At 35.1% G+C, this 22,942-nt stretch overlaps 1 protein-coding gene across 1 annotated transcript in view; it reads left to right on the top strand.

Moving 5' to 3' along the window:
* Nucleotides 1-22,942, top strand: part of ATG14 (autophagy related 14) — a 42,369-nt gene that overhangs the window by 469 nt on the left and 18,958 nt on the right. The window contains exons 2-4 of the mRNA XM_074290200.1: nt 17,730-17,792; nt 21,584-21,629; nt 22,424-22,505. Coding sequence (XP_074146301.1) covers nt 17,730-17,792; nt 21,584-21,629; nt 22,424-22,505 — 191 coding nt within the window. The remainder of the gene's footprint in view (nt 1-17,729; nt 17,793-21,583; nt 21,630-22,423; nt 22,506-22,942) is intronic.

The raw sequence follows: 22,942 nt of genomic DNA, 5'->3' as shown, positions 1-22,942 counted from the left end.
GCTCAGTATGTGTGGTAGGTGTGTGTTTGTGTAGATGTGTGTATCCGTCCGGGCTGGTTGTGAGGGTTGTGTTCTCCACTCGCCGACCCGAGCTCTGAGTGAAGTTAAAGGCCATGCACTCCACTCCTCCTCTTCTCGTGGACGCCGTTTTGGCTGGGGCTTCCTGTAAGCACCCAGAGGTCAGGGTTATTAGAGCTTGTCCCCCGGTCCCGTGACCTGCTGCTTTGGACTCCTCGGGGGCTTTTAAGTGTTCCATTCCAATGCTTCTCCTCGCTCCTCCACCCTCCCTTTGTCTGCAAGCTTTTTTCCAGATTGGAATTGTTGGCGGCAGAATTTCCGAGGTTAGTTGGGGATAAGTGACCCAGGTGAGGAACGGAAGCATCATACACTAGAAATCGGGATCGATAGTGTATACGCAGTGGTGGTCTTCTGTCTGTTCTTTATACCACTTGCTCTGGACACAGATGCTTTTTAGCCCGCTAAAGTAGTAGTCTACAAATATCGACCGTATACTTTCATCAATTAAAAATAGAAAGCCTGCACCCCTATATATGTACAAATGGCACCGTGTGTTTCAAATGTTAGACCTTGCACGGAAATTTCAATGCTGCCTCAGACTCTGTTAGTTGTGTGACCCTGAGCAAGTCACTTTCACCGGTCTCGGTTCTCTCCTCTGTAAAATGGGATTCTATATAGCATCTGGTTTGTTGTGTTGCAAGAGGTAATAGGTAGGGGGGAGCTAGGTGGCAGCTAGGTGGCGCAGTGGATCCTCAGGAGGACCCGAGTTCAAATATGGTCTCAGACACTTAATACCTCCTAGCTGTGTGACCCTGGGCAAGTCACTTAACCCCAGGCGGGGGTGGGGTGGGGTGGGGACAAAAAAACTAGAGTTAACAGATAAAGTGCTTTCAAATATCTTAGCACTATATTATGCCAGCTGTTAATTTTTTATCAGTTGTATTCATGGGCTGTTGTACTAACATAGTAAAGCATGTTTTAAAACTTTTTTTAAAATGAGATGAATATCAAACTAAACAAAACTCTATCAAATACTTTTTTGTTATGTGAGAACAGTTTTTTAAAATGTTTTTAAAATGAGCATTTTTATGTGACATACACGTAATTTTTTATTATAAAAGCTTAGCTTTTAAGCAGGTTGATTGTTATGGCTTCATGGTGTCATTAACTAATTTATCAAGTCACAATACACCCTTAAAATGTATTTTTTTTTTTAAATTAGTGACTAGAATATTTTGGATCCTCTTAGTGGCTTTTTTCTTATTTTTTGGTCTAACTTAGATATGATTAGATCATTTTCAGTCTATAATATGACTTGACAGAACTATTAAAAAAAGATTAGAAGTAGCTGTTCTTCCACTTGCTTTTTTACAGTTTATGCTTGTATTATTATTAACATCTTCCAGTGTCCCTTTGGAATATTTCTTAGGTGTTTGTTGTTGTTTTTGTTTTTTAAGGAAGATTAATACTAGATAATACATGCCATCAGACCACTTAACCAACCAAATATATTGCAGTACACTGAAAGGTAATGAACAGGTTAGGTCACCACTGACATTTCTGAGTCATGAAATTTCTACTCTTCCTTCATGTGGTTTACCTTGTCATGTCTCTGATTGACATCCTGACTGAATGAAAGCACCATTGTAAAGTTTAATGTATTTATTTTACTAAATCAGAATATAAATAGGAGGTCTAGTATTTTCTTCCTTTCTCTACTCTATTAAGTTTATGTACCACAGTTTGGAGACTAATGTGCTAAGGTCCTACAAAGCTTTATGAAGACAGTGGAAGAAATTTGGCTAGTATATAAAGTGACTTTTATTTGGCATCTAAAATGATTCAACTATGTGCCAAGTAATATACTAGGTACTAGGATTGAGGAGCTTATATTCTGCAGAGGGATGCATAATGTACTTAAAAATATTTGAAAAATTAATACAAAAGAAATACAGAATACTTTGGAAAAGAGGGCACTAGAAGTTGGAGGATAAAGAAAAACTATGTTTTTAAGGGGAAGTAGGTGGCACAGAAGAGTACTGGGGGGGCCTGAATTCAAATCCTGCCTCAAACAATCCTGAACAAATCGTTTAACTCTCACTTAACTCTTTTAATACTTAACTCTTCCCTCAGTTTCCTCATCTGTAAAATGACCGGAGAAGGAAATGGCAAACCATCCTAGTGTCTTTGCCAAGAAAACCCCCCAAAGAGTTATAGAGTTGAACATGACTGAACAGCAATGTACATTAGGTACTACTTGAGTTGCCTCGTAAAAGAGAGATTCCAAGAGACAGGTGAGGATGAGGTTAATAGGCCAGTCTTGCTGAACCATTGAATTTGGAATGGGCGTAATTTTTGATGAAGCTGAAAATATAAGTTGTGAAGGGTTTTAAAAGCCAAAGTATTTATATTTTATCCTTGAGGTAACATGGTGCTATAGTAGTTTTATCAGGCAACAAAATGTCAGATTTTTCTTTGAGGCAAATCAATTGATCATCTCTCTGAAGAATGGATTAAACAAGAGACTTGAGATAAGGATACCAATTAGAAGACCATTGCACTAATCTAGGAAAAGAATGAAAAGTCTCAGTCAGGGTAGGGATTATATGAATAGGTAGAAGGGATTGGAGACAAAGGTATTGTTGAGGTAGAGATGGCTACATTTGCCAACTGATGGGGATGTATACAGGGAGAAACATTAGGAATCAAGGAAGACACTAAAGTTGAAACCTGGAAGACAGGAAGGATGGTGGTGTCTTTGAACAAAAGAGAGAAGTTTGGAAAGGGTGAGGGTTATGGTGGGAAGTGAAATGAGTTCAGTTTTGGATAGGTGGGAGAATATTTTCTTGACAAAAAATGGAAGACAGCATGCTGTAACCATTTTTTGGTGACTTGCTACGCATTTATTTCATAGCATGCTCAACAGTAGAGTAATTCAGACTCTTTATACAAACAGCTTTGAAGAGCACTGTCCATTTAAAAGAATTAATTATTTCATTAAAATATTGTAATGGTTCTAGAACAAAGTTGAGTAGTAGAATGTGTAACAGTATGAAATTGTTTAAAGTTTGTAAGCATGCTTTTCTTTTCTGCTTAAATTAAATTACATTGAAATTTCCCTGGCAGGTACAGTGTGACCACAAAGTAATATCATTGAATTAAAGTGACCTATTAAAGCAAATATCATTCTTATTAGGTAAAAGGAATGAAAATTTAGAACAAGTGACATTTCTTTGCTTTCAGTCTGAGAAACTGGATTTTTAAAAAATTCTATTAAATACACATTAAGCACCTACTTTGTGCAAAATACTATGTAAGTGCTGTCAATACAAAAATAGCAATAATAATAATTGCAGCAAATTTTACATAGTACTTGTAAGTTTACAAAATACCTATATTTTATGAAAGATAACATAATCCTGCCCCTTCAGAGATTGATAGCCTAATATGATAGGCTAGACTTTAAAAAAAATCTGTTTGCATATGTTTTATAATGGAGATCCTTTACCATCATGTTATGTTCTAAAAAGTGTAGGAAGTGGGTAAAGAAAATTCTCAATTTGAAAAGATGTCTGTGTCAAATTAAGTTGAACCCAAAGTATTTAAGAGAGAGAAATCCACTAGATACTCTCTTATATAAATTAATGAGCAATTAATATCATTTTACTGTCGAAAGTAATGCAGCCTAATGAATATGGTAATATTCTTGCTATAATAAAAACTTCCATGAAAAGAAATCCAGGGTTTAACATTTTTAGATTTTTATTTATTGTGGTTTTTCCTGTTAGAGTAAAACAATATAGTACCTTATATTTTCATGGTGCATTCTACCCCTGGCCATTTTTCCTGTCTTTTTTTGAAATGGAGCTAAGTTTCATTTTCTAAGAGCATTGAAATTATCCGGGAACAGAAGAGTGTGGAGAATGCTGACTTCACCTGGAAATTGAGTTTTGAAGATAGGTACATGGTAGATTTTATTCCTGATGAGGAAAAAAACAAATTGGAATAAATCTATAATTATATTTCTTTTTCTTTTTTATATGTTCTTTTTATTTTATTTTTATTTTTTTCCTCCTGAGGCTGGGGTTAAGTGACTTGCCCAAGGTCACACAGCTAGGAAGTGTTAAGTGTCTGAGATCAGATTTGAACTCCGGTCCTCCTGAATTCAAGGCTGGTGCTCTATCCACTGCACCACCTAGCTGCCCTTTATATTTCTTTTTCATTACAAGGAGCCAGGTTATCCTAATATTTTCTCTTTTAAGAATAATTAAAAAAATTTTTTTTTTCAATCAGCAAAAATCTGCCTTCTCTTCTATCTGTCCACCCCCCTTTTGAGAATACACACAACTGGGTACAGAAATATACTACACTCAATAGGGAAATAGTAAGGAATGGGAAGAAATGGGTATTAGAGAGAAGGTAGATTAAGGGAAGAATTAGTCCTCAGAAAAACATACTTTTTTTTTCTTTTTTTTTTAATACCTTTTTATTGACAACATATGCACAGGTAATTTTTTACATTATCCCCTGCACTCACTTCTGTTCCAACTTTTCCCTCCACTCCCCTAGATAGCAGGCAGTCTTATACATGTTAAATATGTTATAGTATATCCTAGGTACAATATATGTGTGTAGAAATGAACAGTTCTCTTATTGCACAAGAAGAATTGGATTCAGAAGGTAAAAATAACCTGGGAAGAAAAACAAAAATGCAAGTAATCCACATTCATTACCCCAGTGTTCCTTCTCTGGGTGTAGCTGATTCTGTTTATCATTGATCAATTGGAACTGAATTAGATCTTCTCTTTGTCAAAGCTATCCACTTCCATCAGAGTACATCCTCCTATTGTTGTTGAAGTATATAATGATCTCCTGGTTCTGCTCATTTCACTCAGCATCAGTTCATGTAAGTCTTTCCACCAAGCCTCTCTGTATTCATCCTGCTGGTCATCTAAGAAAAACATACTCTAAGGATATTAAAAATATTCAATAAATATTTCAAATATCAGCTGCTCCCCCTTGTCCCTTTATTTGCATAGATGTCTACTTGTAAATTCTTATGTGTAATAATTTACCCAATTTACCCTAACATTCCTATTTTTTTCCCCCTCCCTCCTCCAGGTATTCTGGTTTCTCTTTCCATTCTTCTCTCAATGTTATGGAAGGCATAACAGAACCACTATCAGAATTTGTCTAGTTAGATCAGATGATTATAACACTCAAACAGTAGAGCTTTATTAAGTTTCAGGCCCTGTGCGGAAGTGCAGAGGATACAAAAAGAGACAAAAGATAGTCCCTGCTTTTAAAGGAGCTTACATTCTAATGGGACAGACAACATGAAAACAAATATTTATAAAGAAAGCTACACACAGGATAAATACGAAATATAATTAGGTACTAGAATTAAGAGGCATTGGGGAAAGTTACCAGTAAAAGGATGTTAGTTGTGATTTAAAGGAAGCTAGGGAGATCAATCTTGAGCATCTCTGTCATCAAATAACCAAAATAGGAATTTCAAAGGATAGCAGGTCTATTCCAGCTGGTTGATGTAGTGTGACTAAGATCTAAACAGCTAAGAGCTCTTTTAGTTAAGAGCTAAAAGCCGGGGCAGCTAGGTGGGGTAGTGGATAGAGCATCTGATCTCAGACAGTTAACACTTCCTAGCTATGTGACCCTGGGCAAGTCACTTAACCCCAGGGGGGGGGGGTGTAAAAAAAGGGGAAAAAAAAAAAGGAGCTAAAAGCCAAAACCAGATTAAGAACTTGCAAAGCTTTGAGACAGGCCTTAGACTGAATTTAAATGGAGACCCTTATTGTGTTCTTAGGATTGGTGCCACACTGCTTGCTTCTGAACTTGTTCCTCTCTTGGTCCACTTCATAGGGCACATGGCCACTCCCTACCCAGGTAACTTTCCCAGTGTGTCCTGGAACTGACTTGTACGTGACCAAGTTGCCAATTGGTACCTATTTCCATTGGCTCCTCTGAATGAATCTCTTTTTGCCCTGGTAGACAGACTATCTCTGCTTTACCTACTCTACAGTGCTCTCCTCAGTGAAATCCTGGCCAAACCCTGTCTGTTTGCAGACCTCCCCGATGCCAGTGCCTAAAGACTTATAACTATCTTGTGTCAACCTAAGCTGGAAATAGAATTTATCATAAGTCTTTCTTAGATTTCCTCAGCAAAATTTGGGTAAATGCACTTTCTTTTTTTCCCCTTTTTTCCCCTTTTTTTTCCCCCTGGGGCAATTGGGGTTAAGTGACTTGCCCAGAGTCATACAGCTAGGAAGTGTCAAGTGTCTGAGGCCAGATTTGAACTCAGGTCCTCCTGACTTCAGGACTCATACTCTATCTACTGTGGCACCTAGCTGCCTGGGTTAATTCATTTTCTAGGTCTGTTTGGAAGAGGAGTTGGGTTTTTTTGGGGGGGTTTTGGTTGGTTGGTTGTTTTTTTGTTTGTTTGTTTTTTTTGGGTAAGGAGTTTGTGCTTGTATTTCACTGTTTTAGCTCTCCCCTTGCCATAGCGGTCTTTTTCAACTGTTTGCTTTGACCTTGTAAATTAATAGGACATCTCTTAAGTAAATTGATTATTTGGTCTGTTGATAACTTTAATTTTTCTTATTTATTTGGGCCTCTTTTTTGAATCCCAAATTCACTTCTTTCTGCATGTATTGAGAAAGTCAGCAATATATCAGTTATACATGTAAAATCATGTAAAATATATTTCAAAAAAACATTAAAAAGCAAGACAAAAGAAAATGAGAAAATTACATTTCAGTTTGTACTTGGAGTTTGTCTATTCTCCTTCTAGAAGTGGATAGCATTTTTCATCATGATCCTTTTTATCTTGCTTCACTATGTTATCAGAGTAGCTAAATCTTTCACTGTCCATCATTACAACATTGCTGTTACCATGCACAATGATTTCCCAGTTCTTCATATTTCATTTTGCATCAGATTACATAGGTCTTATCATATTTTTCTAAAACTATTTCCCTCATTATTTCTTATGGCGAAGGCATTTCATCACAGTTTCCATCACAATCAATTTCCAATTTGTTGTCACAAGTAACTTTAAAAAAAAGTTAATTGTTTTTTTAAAAATAGTAATGCTTATATTTATTAGTAATACCATTCTTTCCAAAAAGAATCTCTCTAGTAACAAAGTACAATTAAATAAAATACACAATCATTAATCAGAGCTGACAATATATACCTTATTCTGCACCTAAATTTCACTTATCTTCCACAGAGTTCAGAATCTGAGAGAAGGAAGGTATATCTCATCATTCATACTTCTTAAATCAGGATTTGTCTGCTTTGAGTTTTTAAGTCTTTTAGTGTATTTTCCCTTACATTATTTTGTTCATTTAATTATATAATTCTTCTCCCCTTTTCCTCTCTCAATTAGTGGAGGAGATCCTCCCTTCTCCTTCCCTTCAGCTAATCTTATTCATTAAGGGTTTTTTGTGTGTTTTTATGCCACTTTACAGACAGGATTTTGCTCACTCTCTTCATTATCCATTCTCTCTCAACTTTAAATCCTTATTCTCTGATTCATGAACACTATAATTATCTGCTCTTTTCTCTAGTTTCAGTATTCCTCATGTATAATCAAAACTTCCAAGATATCTTATCCATTTTAGGCTCTTCCTTGTGGATAGTTTCTGCCTCTACCATATAGACCTTTTCATGAGAATTTCTTTTCCATTGTGCCTCATTCCTAGAAGAGTGTAAGAGAGGATACTGCACCTGCACTATAATAGGGTCCCTCCTCCACCAGGACTCTATGCAGTCCCACTTGATCTTTACACCTGGGTTACCTTTTATTCCTCATAATTTTCTTTAGGTCCATGTTCTCCCCCTTCCCCAGATATCTTTGCCTCCAGGTGTTTCCATTCCCCCACCTCTCCTAGGACAAATAGACAAGTGATCATATCAAGAACCATCTTCTACACCATGCTCAGCATAAAGTTCCCATCTCCTTTCACAGGTCATCTCTCTTTACCCACAGGAGTATTCATTATTGGAACCCTTTTCCATCACTAAAGCAAGTTCTTCTTTCCCCTTTTCAATCTTTTCCCACTCATCACCCATTCTTATGTAGGCTCTTTTTTAGACAATAAGGTTACCTTCTCAGAATTGCATCAATTTGACCTCCCTACATCATATATATCACATACTCTATAAACTTCTATTCTCCCCTTCTCCCGTTTTACATACTCCCATATAATCCCACCAACATTTTTTGATACATTTGTAGGCCTGATGTTGTGTACATAGTACCCACGACTGAACTGTTCACTATTAACTTACACTAGATTTCCTTCACCTGTTTCTTTGTGAAAGAGTCTCTTTATCTTTTTTTGCAATAAGTTTGTGGCTGTTAGGATCTTTGCTGCATTTATTCATTCCTCCTACATTTTTGTTGTTTAGGGTACTTGTGAAACATAAATTCTGACTTTGGTGGGGGGAAGTGTGAAATGCTTCTTTATTATTGAACATTTATTTTTTTTAAAATTTAATGTTAAGCTCAGATTTTCAGGGTAAGTCATCCTGGGCTTGCATGCTAAGTTCTATTGCTTTTCAGGATAATCTTGTATTGAGTTTCCTTAATTTTGTTTTATGAAGGTTTTTCTCTTGACTATTTGCAGAACTTGTTTTTTAATTGAATTGTTAAATGTAACCACTCTGTGTCTTGGAGTTTCTACCCTTAGTTTTTTTGTTTGTTTTCTGAAAATGATCTGTAAATTTTTTCAATTGGAATTTCATTTTCTATGTTCAAAAGTTCTTAGTAGTGCTCTTTATTGTGGTGTTAAGGTTTTTTGACTTGTATTCATCCCAGAGACCTATGATCCTTAAGTTGTTTTTACACATCCTGTTTTAAAGATCAGTATCTTTTGCTTTCTTAGTGAGAAAATTATTTTAATATTGTGTTTTGCTTTTCTATTTCTAAATTGCTCTTAGCTTTTTTATATTTCTTACTCTCATCATATTCTCTTTTGTTTCTTTGGTGAGACTTGCTATTTCAGATTCTAGTTTTTCTGTTCTGCCCATTATTGCTGCTGTGCAGATAGATCAATTCTGCTCTCAGAATTCTGATTTCTCTTTTGAACCACTCAGGTGTAGTGTACTATGGTTCCATGTCCTCACATTCCATAGGATCTATTCTCTTTATTTTACAGAATTTATTTCTAGATGCCTGACCCCATTTAGTACATACATATGGAGGGCACATTTCTATCTTTTGTTTACATTTTCCCTGTTAATTTATCTGTTTATGTTCAAACAGGCAGTAATTGACTGACAAGACTGTGATCTTGAGGGAAGTAGAGAGTGCAGCCTGATAGGGAATCTTTATAATTTGTACAATTTTGCAGACCTTCTTATGCCTACTTTATTATCATTTATGATCTTTTTAATATGTTGTTATAGACTGCTAATAGTATTAGTCTTAATTAGTAATATTGCTCTATAGGTTACTTTCTCTGCTTTGTCTTTAGTGTGGGCAAGAGTATTACATTTCTTAAATTCTGATAGGAATACTTTCTCTGGAAAATGGCAAAGGTTAACACCAAGAAGAGAATATCTTCACAGTGGACAAGAGTCCTGGCAGGCAGCTGTGCCAAGAAGAGAGCAAAGCAAATTCCTCTTTAGGACCTCTGCAGAGATTTGGAGTTCAGAATTGTTTTTTATTAGAGGTCTGAATCTAGGGCTTCCATTCAAAATTGAATGAAAATCCCTCAATTTTGTCAGTGCCCCCAGGCCTAGATTTCCAGTTGAAAAGAGAGTACTTGGAATTTCAAGCCACTCCAGGAATATCAGGCCCAGATCTCCAGCTGAATGAGACCACTTAAGTTTGAGCTACTTGGCTAATATTCAACTCTATAAAGGGTGCAGCTAGTCCCCGACAAGATTTCCAACTGAATGAAACCATTTATCTTGATTCCCTGAGGGTGGGCCTCTCCCTGAGTAGAGTTTCTTAGAGTTCACCCCCATTGCTTCCCCTCAAAAGTCAAAGGGGACACAATTTGCATCACCCTGATTCCCCATTAATTGGATGTTACAGAAGTTATAAGACATGAATCTCCACCCCTTATTACATAGCTAATCCCTATTTACTCTGAAGGAGCTTCCATTCCAGAAAGGGGAAGGTAATAGGAGGGCCAGGGGCAAAGAACAAAAGATTCTTTTCAAATCTCTGGTCACCACCCTTCATTACAGAAGTCAATCATTGCTCCCCAGAAGTTACATTCTTTTGGGGGAAGATAACCTAATCTCCACCCTTGATTATTCTTTGATATTCTTAAGGGTTTCAATTTTCTAATTTAAATTTCTTTTCCCCAATTTTTATAGCTGTGGAAACCAAAAAATGCATGTCTCTTTCTCACAACTGTCATTTGTGCATTTCCCTTCATCATAACCTCTTAAAACTTTTTGTCTTTTTTAGCTTCTGTTCCCCTTCTTTATAAAAGGAGGTAGAAAAAGAGAAATAAAAAGAGAAGAAATAATGCACAATTAAACTATATAATGTATAGTTTATTCCAATTTCTCTGTACCTTCTCTTCTAAATTAGCCCAGACCCCAATTTTACTCATTCTTGTACTTTGTATTCTTTGCTTTTTAAAGTTGTCATGTCATATCTCTCTCCTCACCCACCTTAAAGATTCAGCCTTTCAAGTTAAAGTTGTTTTGCTTATGACTATTCTTTTTTATCATTCTCCCTGTTCCTGGGAAAGGGGGAGTGTTTATCTGGCCTGGTAATAGTGAAGTTCTTGAGCTATCTTCCTTTCCTTCATATAATCTATTTAGGCAATACAATTATGAGAAAGAACTTCTTCCCCAATTTTTTTTTTCTTTCATTTCTTAAAACCAACCAAATGGGAGGATTCTGGGAAGATGGTGGAATAAATTGTAAATTTCAAGCTTCCCAGATTTCTCCCACAAATAAAACAGATTTGCTCCTAAGGAGAAACATAGATTGGTAAAAAATCTAGAACATTGGAGCAGAACAGGAGTCTTTCAGGTTCGATTCTAGAAGATCTGAAGAAAGCTCCAGTCTGGGGAATCAGACCCAGTGAAGTGTTCCCAGGTAGCTCCACAGAAATATCTAATGGGGAGCCTTGAAGCAAATGGATGTGACTAGAGCCTCAGCAGGAATCAAGAGACTTTCACATATCGACAAGCTTGAGAAGTCAGGGATCTGAATCCTGGAAGACTTGAGGGAACCTGAATGCCAGGCCCAGCTATGCTGCTGAGATACAGCCCTGGGTGAGAAGGAACCCAGTGAATGCAGAAGTGGGGCAGGGATGCTGCTATATGTGGGCACTTGCAGAAGGGAGGAGATTTGGGGTTCTAGATCAGAAGGAGAAAGTCAGAGGTGAAGCCAGAGACATCATTTCCTCCATAGCCCATTAGAAGTGTTTACACTAACATTCCTTATTTTAAAAAAAAAAAAAAAAAAGAATGGCAAAGAAGAACCCAACCATAGAAACTTATTATGGGAACAGGGAAGAAGGGTTCATTTTCAGAGGACACTGAAGTAAAAAAAGCTGCTATCCCAAAGAGTAATGGGAAATGGTTCCCTGCCCAGAGAGAATTTATAGAAGAATCCAAAAAAAGAATTTAAAAATCAAATGAGACATTGAGGAAAAGCTTTTTTTAAAAAATCTAGAAAAACAGTAAAATTATGAAAAAAAGTTAACCAACTGGAAAAGAAGATATAGAATCTCAAAGATCAAAATAATTCTTTGAAAATTACAATTGGGCAAGAAAAAGCCAGTGAAGCTGTGAGAGACCAAGAAAGGTCTCTCACAAACAGATTTTTTTTTTCAAAATGAGAAAATAGAATAGAATGTGAGATACAAGAAAATAGATCGAGAAGAGAAAATATAAAAATAATTGGATTGCCTGAAAGTTGTGACAAAACAAGAACGGTGATATAAGAAATTTGTCCTGGAGTGATAGAACATGAGGGGAAAGTAGAAATAGAAAAAAAAATCCACCATTATCATTTCAACAGGATTCTTTGAAAAACACATAGGAATATTATTGCCAAATCTTGAAACCCCTGGATCAAAAAACAAAACAAAACAATCAACAATGTCTTCACCTCTCAATTCTCCCTATATTATTCCACTCTCCTTTTTTCCATATCTTAGTGAACCAGCTCCACTCTGCAGTGTCCCATCTTAAATCCCCAGCCCTTTTATCATATATTGCTGATTATGACCCACCAAGCCTCAGCCTTAGATTAGATTCATCTTTTATTGTCTTTTCTTCTGCTGAATGATAATAGAGAAAATCACAGACTATATCCACTGAATTCATTACAAAATTATGTTATATAATTTCAACTGGGCCTTCACTGCTGCTAGGCAATACTACTATACCTCTCTTCCAGCCTTCCCATGGCTCTACTCCCTATCTTCACTTTCTTAGCTGAGAACTTTACCTTATATTTACAGGAAAAAAAAATGAGAACTCCCACTTCTCTTGTCACTCAGATGCCTCTTCTCTCTTCCTTTGTTTGACATGATGAACTCTCCTTGTTCCATCTTATCTCTTCCATACCCCATTAGACGGCCACCTCCATTTTTACTTCATTTTAATTTCTTTCTCTCAACCGGCTCATTTTCTGCTGCCTATAGCCAAACCCATATCTCCCCTATTCTGAAAAACCCTCACTTGATCCTTCCTTCTGTTATCTATTATCCTATTTCTCATATGTTCTTTGTAGCTAAACTCTTTGAAAAGGCATCATAAGAAGGCCTTCACTTTCTCTCCTCACGTTTTAACTCCTTCAAATCTGATTTCTGACTTTGTCATTCCACTAAAACTGTTCTTTTCAAAGTTCCCGGTGATTTCATAGTTGCCAAATCTAGTGGTCTTTTCTTTACCATCATTCTCCTTGACCTCTCTGCAGCCTTTAATACTGTTGATCAGCCCTCCTCCTTGATAATCTCTTCTCTCTAGGTTTTTCCATTCATCTCTCTGGGTTCTCCTTCTACCTTAGACCTCTCCTGCTGGATTTTCCTCCAGATTATGCATCCTAACTCAGAATTCCCCCAGGATCCCTTAGGTTCTTTCCTGAGCTCTCTTCTTCTCTATAACTTCATTTGGTCATCTCATGTTTTCATGGATTTAATTGTCCATCTATACTGATGATTCTCAAATTTACCTTTTCTGTCCCAATCTCTCTGTTGACCTTCAGTATTAGAGACCTCAAATTGCATATCTAGTAGATTCCTTAAATTCATTATGTCCAAACCATAACCCATTTATCTTTTTCCCCTAAGTCTTCACGTATTTTTCTACCTCCCCCATTACTGTAAAAGACAATACCATCTCAGGCTTGAAGCTTTGAAGTTTTTCTGAACTCACTTTTTCTCACCTCCCATATCCAAGCTATTGCCAAAGCCTGTTGATTTTGCCTTTGCATCATTTCTTGAATAAGCTTCCTTCTCTACTCTGACATTGTTACCTCTCTAAATACAGGGCAGGCCTCATCATCTCAGACCTCTGCAATTGTCTGTCTGTGGTTCTGCCTACCTCAGATCTCTCCCCATTTCAAACCCCCATTTCTAAAGTAATTTTCCTAAAGCCTCAGTAAATTCCCTTAGCTTCCTGTAATTACCAATGCTTTTTGGTATTCAGAACCCTCCATTACCTGGTCCCCTCCTACTTTTTCAGTCTTACAGCTTATTCCCCTAACAAGGACTCTTTGATTCAGGGACACTAGTCTCCTAACTTTCCTTGAACGGGATACTCCATCTCTCAGCAGTAAGATGAAAAGTAAAAGCCTTTGCAGACTTAAAAAGTGCTATGCAAATACTCATTATTTAGAACATGTCTGGCTCAGACTGCTTGATAAATGCTTGTTGATTGATTCTAAGGCTGGATTAACCAGCTGGAAAATTGTCAGGAACATCTGGCTTAGAGCTAACTGTCTTGGCTGACATGAGACAAAATGGTGACTGTCGTATAGGCATTTTATATAGTGTGTAACAAGATGAATCAGCCAAAATCCCAAATTCAGAAGTAGACAGCTCCTGGCAGTAAGCAATGACACCTTGGGTATCGTGCATTGCATTGTTGACTAACCTGGGATAAGTATTAAGGTGCTAGTTATGCCAGAGGGTTGGTCTCTGTTTATTCATTTTCAGTGATGAGGACACCCAAGTTGTGCAAGCCCAGAAAAACAGTTCGAGGAAAGCAAGGTGCAGTAGGGTACATCAGGGCACAAAAATAACTTTGAATCAAAAAAGAGACAGTCTATCAGGAGTTGAATGCAACAAACATTTATTAGAATCTTATGTTGTGCAAAGCACTGTAGATACAAAGGTAAAAACAAAAAAACAGTTCCTGATTGAGGTGGAATATACAGAAGAGTGAACATAAGATTGCTTGAGAAGAGCAGAAATACAAGAGAATTGGGAAACATGGCTGAACTGAACCTTCCTGAGAAGTAGAGAGAACTTTGGTGTCTACGGAGGCAAAATGTTAAATTTGGGAGGTAGCTGTAGGCTATTGTGACTGGAATATAGAGTACATGATGAGAAATAATGTGAAATAGTTGTTGAGAAATAGATTAGAGCCAGATTGAAGAGGGCTTAAATGTCAAAGTTTTAAGAGTTTGTATTTTGTCCTAAAGTAAAGGAGCCATTGAATATTTCTGAGTTAGGGGACTGATTTGGTTAAATTTGTGCTTAAAGCAGTAGCTATTATGAAAGATGGGTTGCAAACAGATTGATAATTAAATGATGATTATGATAGCATTTACATAGTGCTTTAAATTTACTAAATGTTTACAGATATTCTTATAATCCTGAAAGATAGGTTCATGTTGTTATTTTACAAATGAAGAAATTGAGGCAAAAAGTTTAGTGTCTTGCTCAAACTAACACAGCTAGTGTCAGAGGCTAGATTTGAACTCAAATTTTCTCAATTTTAAGTCCAGCATTATTTGCTTTGTGTAACACCTTTACAAAACTCTTGAGTTGCCTGTAAAGAAGGTAAGTGATATACTAGAGTCAGAAAGCTATTATGTCTGAGATAGGGCTTGAACCTAGGTCTTCTTGTCTTAGAAGATGATTCTCTCTTCATATTGTCTTATATATAATTACACAAATAAATGATTATAATTACCATAATGCTATTAATTGGATCCAATCAAAGTTACTTGGCAGTTATAATATTCTGCTTTCTATTGGATATCACAAGTCTTTTTTTCCTGATATTTGACATATTTAATATTTCTAACATATTTTAAGATCTTGGACAACTGGGAACCATGTACTTTTAGACTTAAAATCACTGAACTTCTATATTATATTGGCTACAAGATGATTCATAGAATCAGAGTTTAGAATAAACTTTGAAAGGTCATCTAGGTTGAAATTTTCTACCTTGAAATTCTGATTTCAAAAGCTTAAACCATTTGGATATAAAAATGTATAAAATCTTGTTGATGCCTGTTAACTGTTTACCTTTGCTTTTTAGGTTGATAGTATAGGTTTTGGGGGGTTTTCCTCCTTTATTAGAGCTTTTTATTTTTCAAAACGTGTGTGGACAATTAAGAGTAGCCCTTGCAAAACCTTGTGTTCCAGTTTTTTTCCCTCTTTTCCCCCATTCCTTCCCCTGGATAGCAAGTAGTCTAATATTTGTTAAACATGGTAGAAATATGTTAAATCCAATATATGCATACATATTTATACAGTCATCTTGTTAAACAAGATAAATCAAATCAAACCAGAAAAAAAGATGAGAAGCAAAATAAAATGCTAGCAAATGACAACAAAAAGAGTGAAATAGATATAGATGCTAAGTTGTGAACCAAAGTCAGTTCCCACAGTCCTCTTTCTGGGTATAGATGGCTCTCTTCATCACTAAACAATTGGAACTGGTCTGAGTCATCTCATTGTTGAAGAGAGCCACATCCACAGAATTGATCATTGTATAATCTTGTTGTTACCCTGATCTCCTGATTCTGCTCATTTCACTCAGCATCAGTCCATGTAAGTCTGTTCAGGCCTTTCTGAAATCATCCTGTTAGTCGTTTCTTATAAAAATAATATTCCATAACATTCATATACCAATTCTCCAATTGATGGGCATCCATTCAGTTTCTAGTTTTTTGCCACTACAAAAAGGGCTGCACATGTGGGTCCCTTTTTCTTCTTTAAGATCTCTTTGGGATATAAGCCCATTAGAAGCACTGCTGGATCAAAGGGTATGCACAGTTTGATAACTTTTTGAGCATAGTTCCAAATTGCTCTCCAGAATAGTTGGATCCATTTACAGTTCCACCAACAATGTATCAATGTCCCAATTTTCCTATATCCCCTCCAATATTTATCATTATTTTTTCCTGTCATCTTAGCCAATCTGAGAGGTGTGTAATGGTATCTCAAAGTTGTCTTGATTTGCATTTCTCTGATCAATAGTGATTTGGAAATCTTGAATTCTTATAAATTTGAGACACTTTTCCACATATTTTAGAAATGAGGCCTTTATCAGAACCTTTGAATGTAAAAATGTTTTCCCAGTTTTGTTTGAACAAAAACTTTTTAATTTAATATAATCAAGATTATTTTGTGATCAGTAATGATCTACAGTTCTTCTTTGGTCACAATTTCCTTCCTCCTTCACAGATCTGAGAGGTAAACTATCCTTGTTCTTCTAATTTGTTTATAATATCATTCTTTATGTCTAGATCATGTACTCATTTTGACCTTATCCTGGTATACAGTGTTAGGTGTGGGTCAATGCCTAGTTTCTGCTCTACTAGTTTCCAGTTTTCCTAGCAGTTTTTGTCCTGTGAACCTAACCTATTACACTGATTGACTAGTCTATTTCTTAGCCTATACCAAATGGTTTTGGTGACTGCTGCTTTATAATATAGTTTTAGATCTGGTACAGCTAGGCCACCTTCATTTGCATTTTTTTTTAATTGACTTGGAAATCTTGACTTTTTGTTCTGTCTGTAAAATAGTTTCTTGGGAGTTTGATTGGTATAGCACTAAATAAATAGATTAATTTAGGGTAGTATTGTTATCTTTATTATATTAGCTAGACCTTGATATTTTTCCAGTTGTTTAGATCTGACTTTTTTCTGTGTGGAAAGTGTTTTAAATTTGTGTTCATATAGTTCCTGCCTGACTTTTCCTTGGCAGACATATTCCCAAATGTTGACAGTTATTTTAAATGGAATTTCTCTTGGTATCTCTTACTATTGGACGTTGTTGGTGATGCATGTAGAATAAGTGTTTTGTTTAATACTTTGAAATTTTTATCTGGGGAAGCCTATTTATCATGTTGGTCCAATGTGTGCTATAAAATATCCCTCTAAATTCTGTCTATTTTTTTTTTTAAGCTTAAGCATAATTCTTTTCAATGATTAATTCAATATAACCTGGAACCCTTCTTTCAATCTAGATTATATTTTTTATTTTGATGTGTCTACCATAGAAACTAATTCAATTAAAATTGTTATGTACTTAAATCTTTTTTGAATGGAAAATATTGAATCCCTTAATAAAGTAAACTTGGTATTAGTAGTAGTTTGGATTATATAACAAATTTAGTTGCTTTTAATATAAATTTTTCTAAGATGAAATTGCTGAGATTATCACCTTTTAGCAGTTCATTTACTTTATTAAACTTAGAAATTATATAAAACAGAATAATTGTTTTTTGTTTGTTTGTTTTTCCAGGTTTGTAGACAAGAAGGAGAGGTTAAGCCATCTTAAAAGCAAGCAGGATGAATTCCGAAAAGAGTAAGTTGTTTATTTGCAGAGTACTCATTTGCCATTTGGCGAATTTTGTTTATATGTGTTACATGATAGCAGAAATGCCTTTTGAATGTGATGGTAGTTGATCTGGAAAAAATGTTTTCTCTCTACCCATTCTCAGATGTGTGTTTTGGGAAGTGGGATCAAAATATGGTTCTCTCTCTCTAAACACTTTAATTTGGAGAAAGATTGGACAGCTAGTAAATCTTAGAATCATGTCTGTTGTAGGATGCTGGTAGAAGCAATGGTAAATGTGTAGCAGCAGGTCTCAGAATGATTTGAGGATTATTAAGCAAAAGCTAGTGGTGGCTAATCACAAATTATCTTTTCAACCTTATCTTCATTAATTTCCTACTTGAATGTTTGTCTCCAGTTAAATTAATCTTCCTTAAATTGGGGTACTGATGTCTTTTTTTTTTTTTTTTTTTTTTTCTTAATTTTTTATTTTATTTTATAATTATAACATTTTTTGACAGTACATATGCATGGGTAATTTTTTACAACATTATCCCTTGCACTTACTTCTATTCAGATTTTTTCCCTTCCTCCCCCAACCCCCTCCCCCATACTGATGTCTTTTTAATAATACTTCTATAACTATATTTCAGGATAAATGGTTGACATTACACTTTGTATTTTATTTTATGGAACAATAGATAGAGATCACTGAGTCTGTCTAGCCCCAGCACTTACTAGCAGTGTAATCCTGGGCAAATAAATCACTTAGCCCTGTTTTCTCAGTTGCCTCATTTGTAAAAAGAGTTAGAGAAGAAAATGGAAAGTTATTCCCGATTTTTTGCCAAGAAAATTACAAATGGGTCCACAAAGAATTGGATAATACCAAAATAACTAAACAACAAAATTTTATGTATTTAAAAACATTGTTCTAAGAAGAGAGTCATAGGCTTTACTAGCTTGCTATAGGGATCCCTAACATTAAAAAAGCATTAAGAATTCCTGAGTTGCAGAGGAAGAAATTGAAACTATATCCACTCACATGAAAGAGTGTTCCAAATCACTACTGATCAGAGAAATGCAAATTAAGACCACTCTGAGATACCACTACACACCTGTCAGATTGGCTAAGATGACAGGAACAAATAATGACAAATGTTGGAGGGGATGTGGGGAAATTGGGACACTAATACATTGCTGGTGGAGTTGTGAAAGAATCCAGCCATTCTGGAGAGCAATCTGGAATTATGCCCAAAAAGTTATCAAACTGTGCATACCCTTTGACCCAGCAGCGCTACTACTGGGATTATATCCCAAAGAAATACTAAAGAGCGGAAAGAGACATATATGTGCCAAAATGTTTGTGGCAGCTCTTTTTGTTGTAGCTAGAAACTGGAAGATGAATGGATGTCCATCAGTTGGAGAATGGTTGGGTAAATTGTGGTATATGAAGGTTATGGAATATTATTGCTCGGTAAGAAATGACCAGCAGGAGGAATATAGAGAGGCCTGGAGAGACTTAAATCAACTGATGCTGAGTGAAATGAGCAGAACCAGAAGATCTCTGTACACTTCAACAACAATACTGTATGGGGATGTATTCTGATGGAAGTGGAAATCTTCAACATAAAGAAGATCCAACTCACTTCCAGTTGATCAATGATGGACAGGGGTAGCTGCACCCAGAGAAGAAACACTGGGAGGGGAATCAAAATTGTTAGCACTAATATCTGTCTGCCCAGGTTACATGTACCTTCGGATTCTAATGTTTATTGTGCAACAAGAAAATGATATTCACACACATGTATTGTACCTAGACTATATTGTAACACATGTAAAATGTATGGTATTGCCTGTCGTCGGGGGGAGGGAATAGAGGGAGGGGGGGTAATTTGGAAAAATGAATACAAGGGATAATATTATAAAAATATATATATATATATATATATAAAATTAAAAAAAAAAAAAAAGAATTCCTGAGTTGGCAAACTCCTTTTCAGTTTGTGCATATTCGTGTTTTTGCTTATGTTTTCCCCTTATAATATTCTTTACCCATTTTTCCCCTGTCCAAATCCTCTCCATTCTTCAAGGACCAACTTGAGTGTTTCTTCATGGAAAACTTCTAGCCTAATATCTCTTTTTTGAATTTAGAAAACTATTGTACTGTTTGCAAATTCAAAAAATTGTAAATCATTGATGATCTTGACATTTCTTTCATAAGGATGGGCCAATTTTATATTCATTCCTTGTTTTGATCCCATATTTGATTTTGATTCCACATCATCACTTGTCTTCTTCACTATGATTTGGAATGATTTTTGGATCCAAAAATAAATCCATCTTCATATATTAGCAACTTGCCACTCCTCTACATATTCCAGAGATTATGTTTTGAATGATGATACTATCTCTAGAGTATAGAAAAACCCTCCCAAAGTAATTGCTTTGAAAAGACATTTTTTTTCTTTAATTTTTTTTATGTCAGTTTATATCCAACTATATTGTAATCTCTTTGAAGACAAAAATTGTGAACTCTTACACTAACTTCTTCCTAAGAAGTAGACATAATATAGAAACTGCAAAGTAAATTAATGGGAAGAAGCTTATCTAGTAGGTCAAAGAGAATTAGTATAGCAGGTTACAGTTTTTTAATAAGAGAAAGTTGGAGAAGGATGGGGGGGATAATCTAGTGAGAGAGATGAGAGCTGGGGATTACAAAGGATTTGGGGGGGAGAATGTGACCAGGGAGGAAGGTTTTATATAAATGAATCTCTCTACTGTTCTAGGCTCCATTGCAGGAAAAAATAAGCAAAAAATGTTGTTTCTTTCTTTCTTTTAATAGTATTTATGTTTTTCAAAATGTACATGGACAGTTCTTGACTCTTGCTCATACCAAATGATCAAGCATTCTGCTACAGTTTTCTTTTGTCATAAATTTGTTTGTCTTTACAAATTCATCCAACAGATTTCTATAGACCTTTAGATTATTATTTAAGACTTAGCATATAGTTCCATAGAATATGGGAAATGATTTAAAAATTGTCTACTCAGTTCTAGTTTAAATTAGCCCTTGCAAAATTTGGTGTTCCAATTCCTTCCCCCTTCCCCCATGCCCTCCTCTACATGACAAGTAGTCCAATATATGTTAAACATGGTAGAAATATATACAACTTTCATTTTTATAAGACTTTTTGTTACAAATTTTTCTCCTTATCTTCCCCCTCCCAAAGACAGCAAGCAATCTGATATAGGTTAAATATGTACAATTGTTTTAAATATATTTTCATATTTGTAATGTACCAAAAAAAAAAAAAAAGTCATACCAAAAAAGGGAAAAACCACGAAAAAGAAGAAAAACAACCAACCAAAGAAAAGGTGAAAACACTATTCTTTGATTCACTTTTAGCCTGTATAGTTCTCTCTTTGGAAGCCAATGGCATTTTCCATCCCATCTATTGGAAGTGCCTTGAAATACTGCATTGCTGATAAGAGCCAAGTCCATCACACTTGATTATCCCATGATCCTGTTGCTATTATGTAGTGTTCTTTTGGTTCTGCTCACTCCATTCAGCATCAGTTCATCTAAATCTTTTCACCCTGCTCATCATTTCTTATAGAACAGTAATATTTCGTTACATTCATATATCATAACTCGTTCAGCCATTTCCCAGCAGATAGGCATTTACTTAATTTCTGGTTCTTTGCCATTACAAAAATAGCTGCTATAAACATAAAAAATGCTCTTCTTTCAAAAAAAAATCTTCCTTCTGGTGAAATATTATTTCATAGTTAACGTTAATGTTTGTTTTTCTCTTGTATAGGGTGCTTAAGGCCATTATGGAAGGAAAGTGGATAACAGATCAGTTGGTGAGTTGTGGAAATTTTAAAACACATTTTATTTTTTAAAATTAAAATTTTTTATTTAATTTTTATAATCCTTTAAATTTGAGGTTTCATATTTCAAGGTTTTGTTTTGTTTTTTTTTAAATCGGGATAGAGCCTGAATACTCAATTTTTCTGCAAGGGAATCAGCTGTGTTTTTATCACTGAATGTTTTTCTTACATATTTGAATATTTAGCAAAAAGGAAAACAAACAAAAACTTCAACATTGCTTCTTTAATGGTTTATCATACATTTTCCTTCTAAATCTTTATTTATTTTGAGTTACTTTTCAAATATTTATCTATCTTCAGTAAAGAAAGTATTCTATTAACAGAGAGAGAAGATTTGGAGCTATTAGTGTTCGATTTCTGGATCATTTTGCTATAATCTCTTGTAACTAATAAATGTTTTTTCAAAGTTGCTTAGTATAAGATTTTTTTTAAGTGTAAAATACTTTTTTAATGATTGTTTTCTGTGTAGAACTGTCTTTTAAAAATATTTTTAATGTATCTGTAATTGTCCTTAATGAAAATATTGAACTTTTTTGATTTTAAAGGAAGGCTGCTCAACTTCAGTAAAGCTTATTTGATTTGTTATAGAGTATCTGATATTGAGTAGTTGGGAGATTTTAACACTTCCCAGAAACACTCCAGCCATTGTTCCATTTCAGGAAAATTGTATTTAAGCTTGTTTAAGAAGAAACATTTCCAAATTAAGAAATTTTTATTCATCATAATATTTGAACTTCTCAAACATTTATTATGTGTTATTTTTTCAGAGATGGAAAATAATGTCCTGTAAATTGAGAATTGAACAGCTGAAACAAACAATATATAAAGGAAATGAAGAAATGACAAGAAGTAAGGATTTTAACCCTAATACTTATATCAAAATTGACTTGCTATTAAAAGACAAACTCATCCCTTTTTGGTAGTGTTCTGGTTATCTAGATATTTTGATTGAGGTTATTGTAGTGACAAGAAGTTGAATTGAAAATGACCTTAAAGGCCATCTAGTCTAAAATCCTGGTCAAAAAAATCACATCCACAATATTCCTTCAAAATGATATGTAAAGAAAATTAAGAAAAGACAAAAAGTAGCAGTTTGAGCTCAGTTTGCATAAAAATTGATTTGATGTTAAAGGACAAATTCAAGTTATAAAATCTTCCTTGGGTTTTTTGTTTATTTTAGTAAAGTATGTGATTAGAAATTTTAATGGAGGGGGCAGCTAGGTGGCGCAGTGGATAAAGCACCAGCCTTGAATTCAGGAGGACCCAAGTTCAAATGTGGTTTCAGA

This window comes from Sminthopsis crassicaudata, chromosome 2, assembly GCF_048593235.1.
Source record: "Sminthopsis crassicaudata isolate SCR6 chromosome 2, ASM4859323v1, whole genome shotgun sequence".
In the NCBI taxonomy this organism is placed as follows: Eukaryota; Metazoa; Chordata; class Mammalia; order Dasyuromorphia; family Dasyuridae; genus Sminthopsis; species Sminthopsis crassicaudata.
The sequence above is the reverse complement of the archived record's forward strand: the minus strand, read 5'-3'. Positions and strand labels throughout refer to the sequence as shown.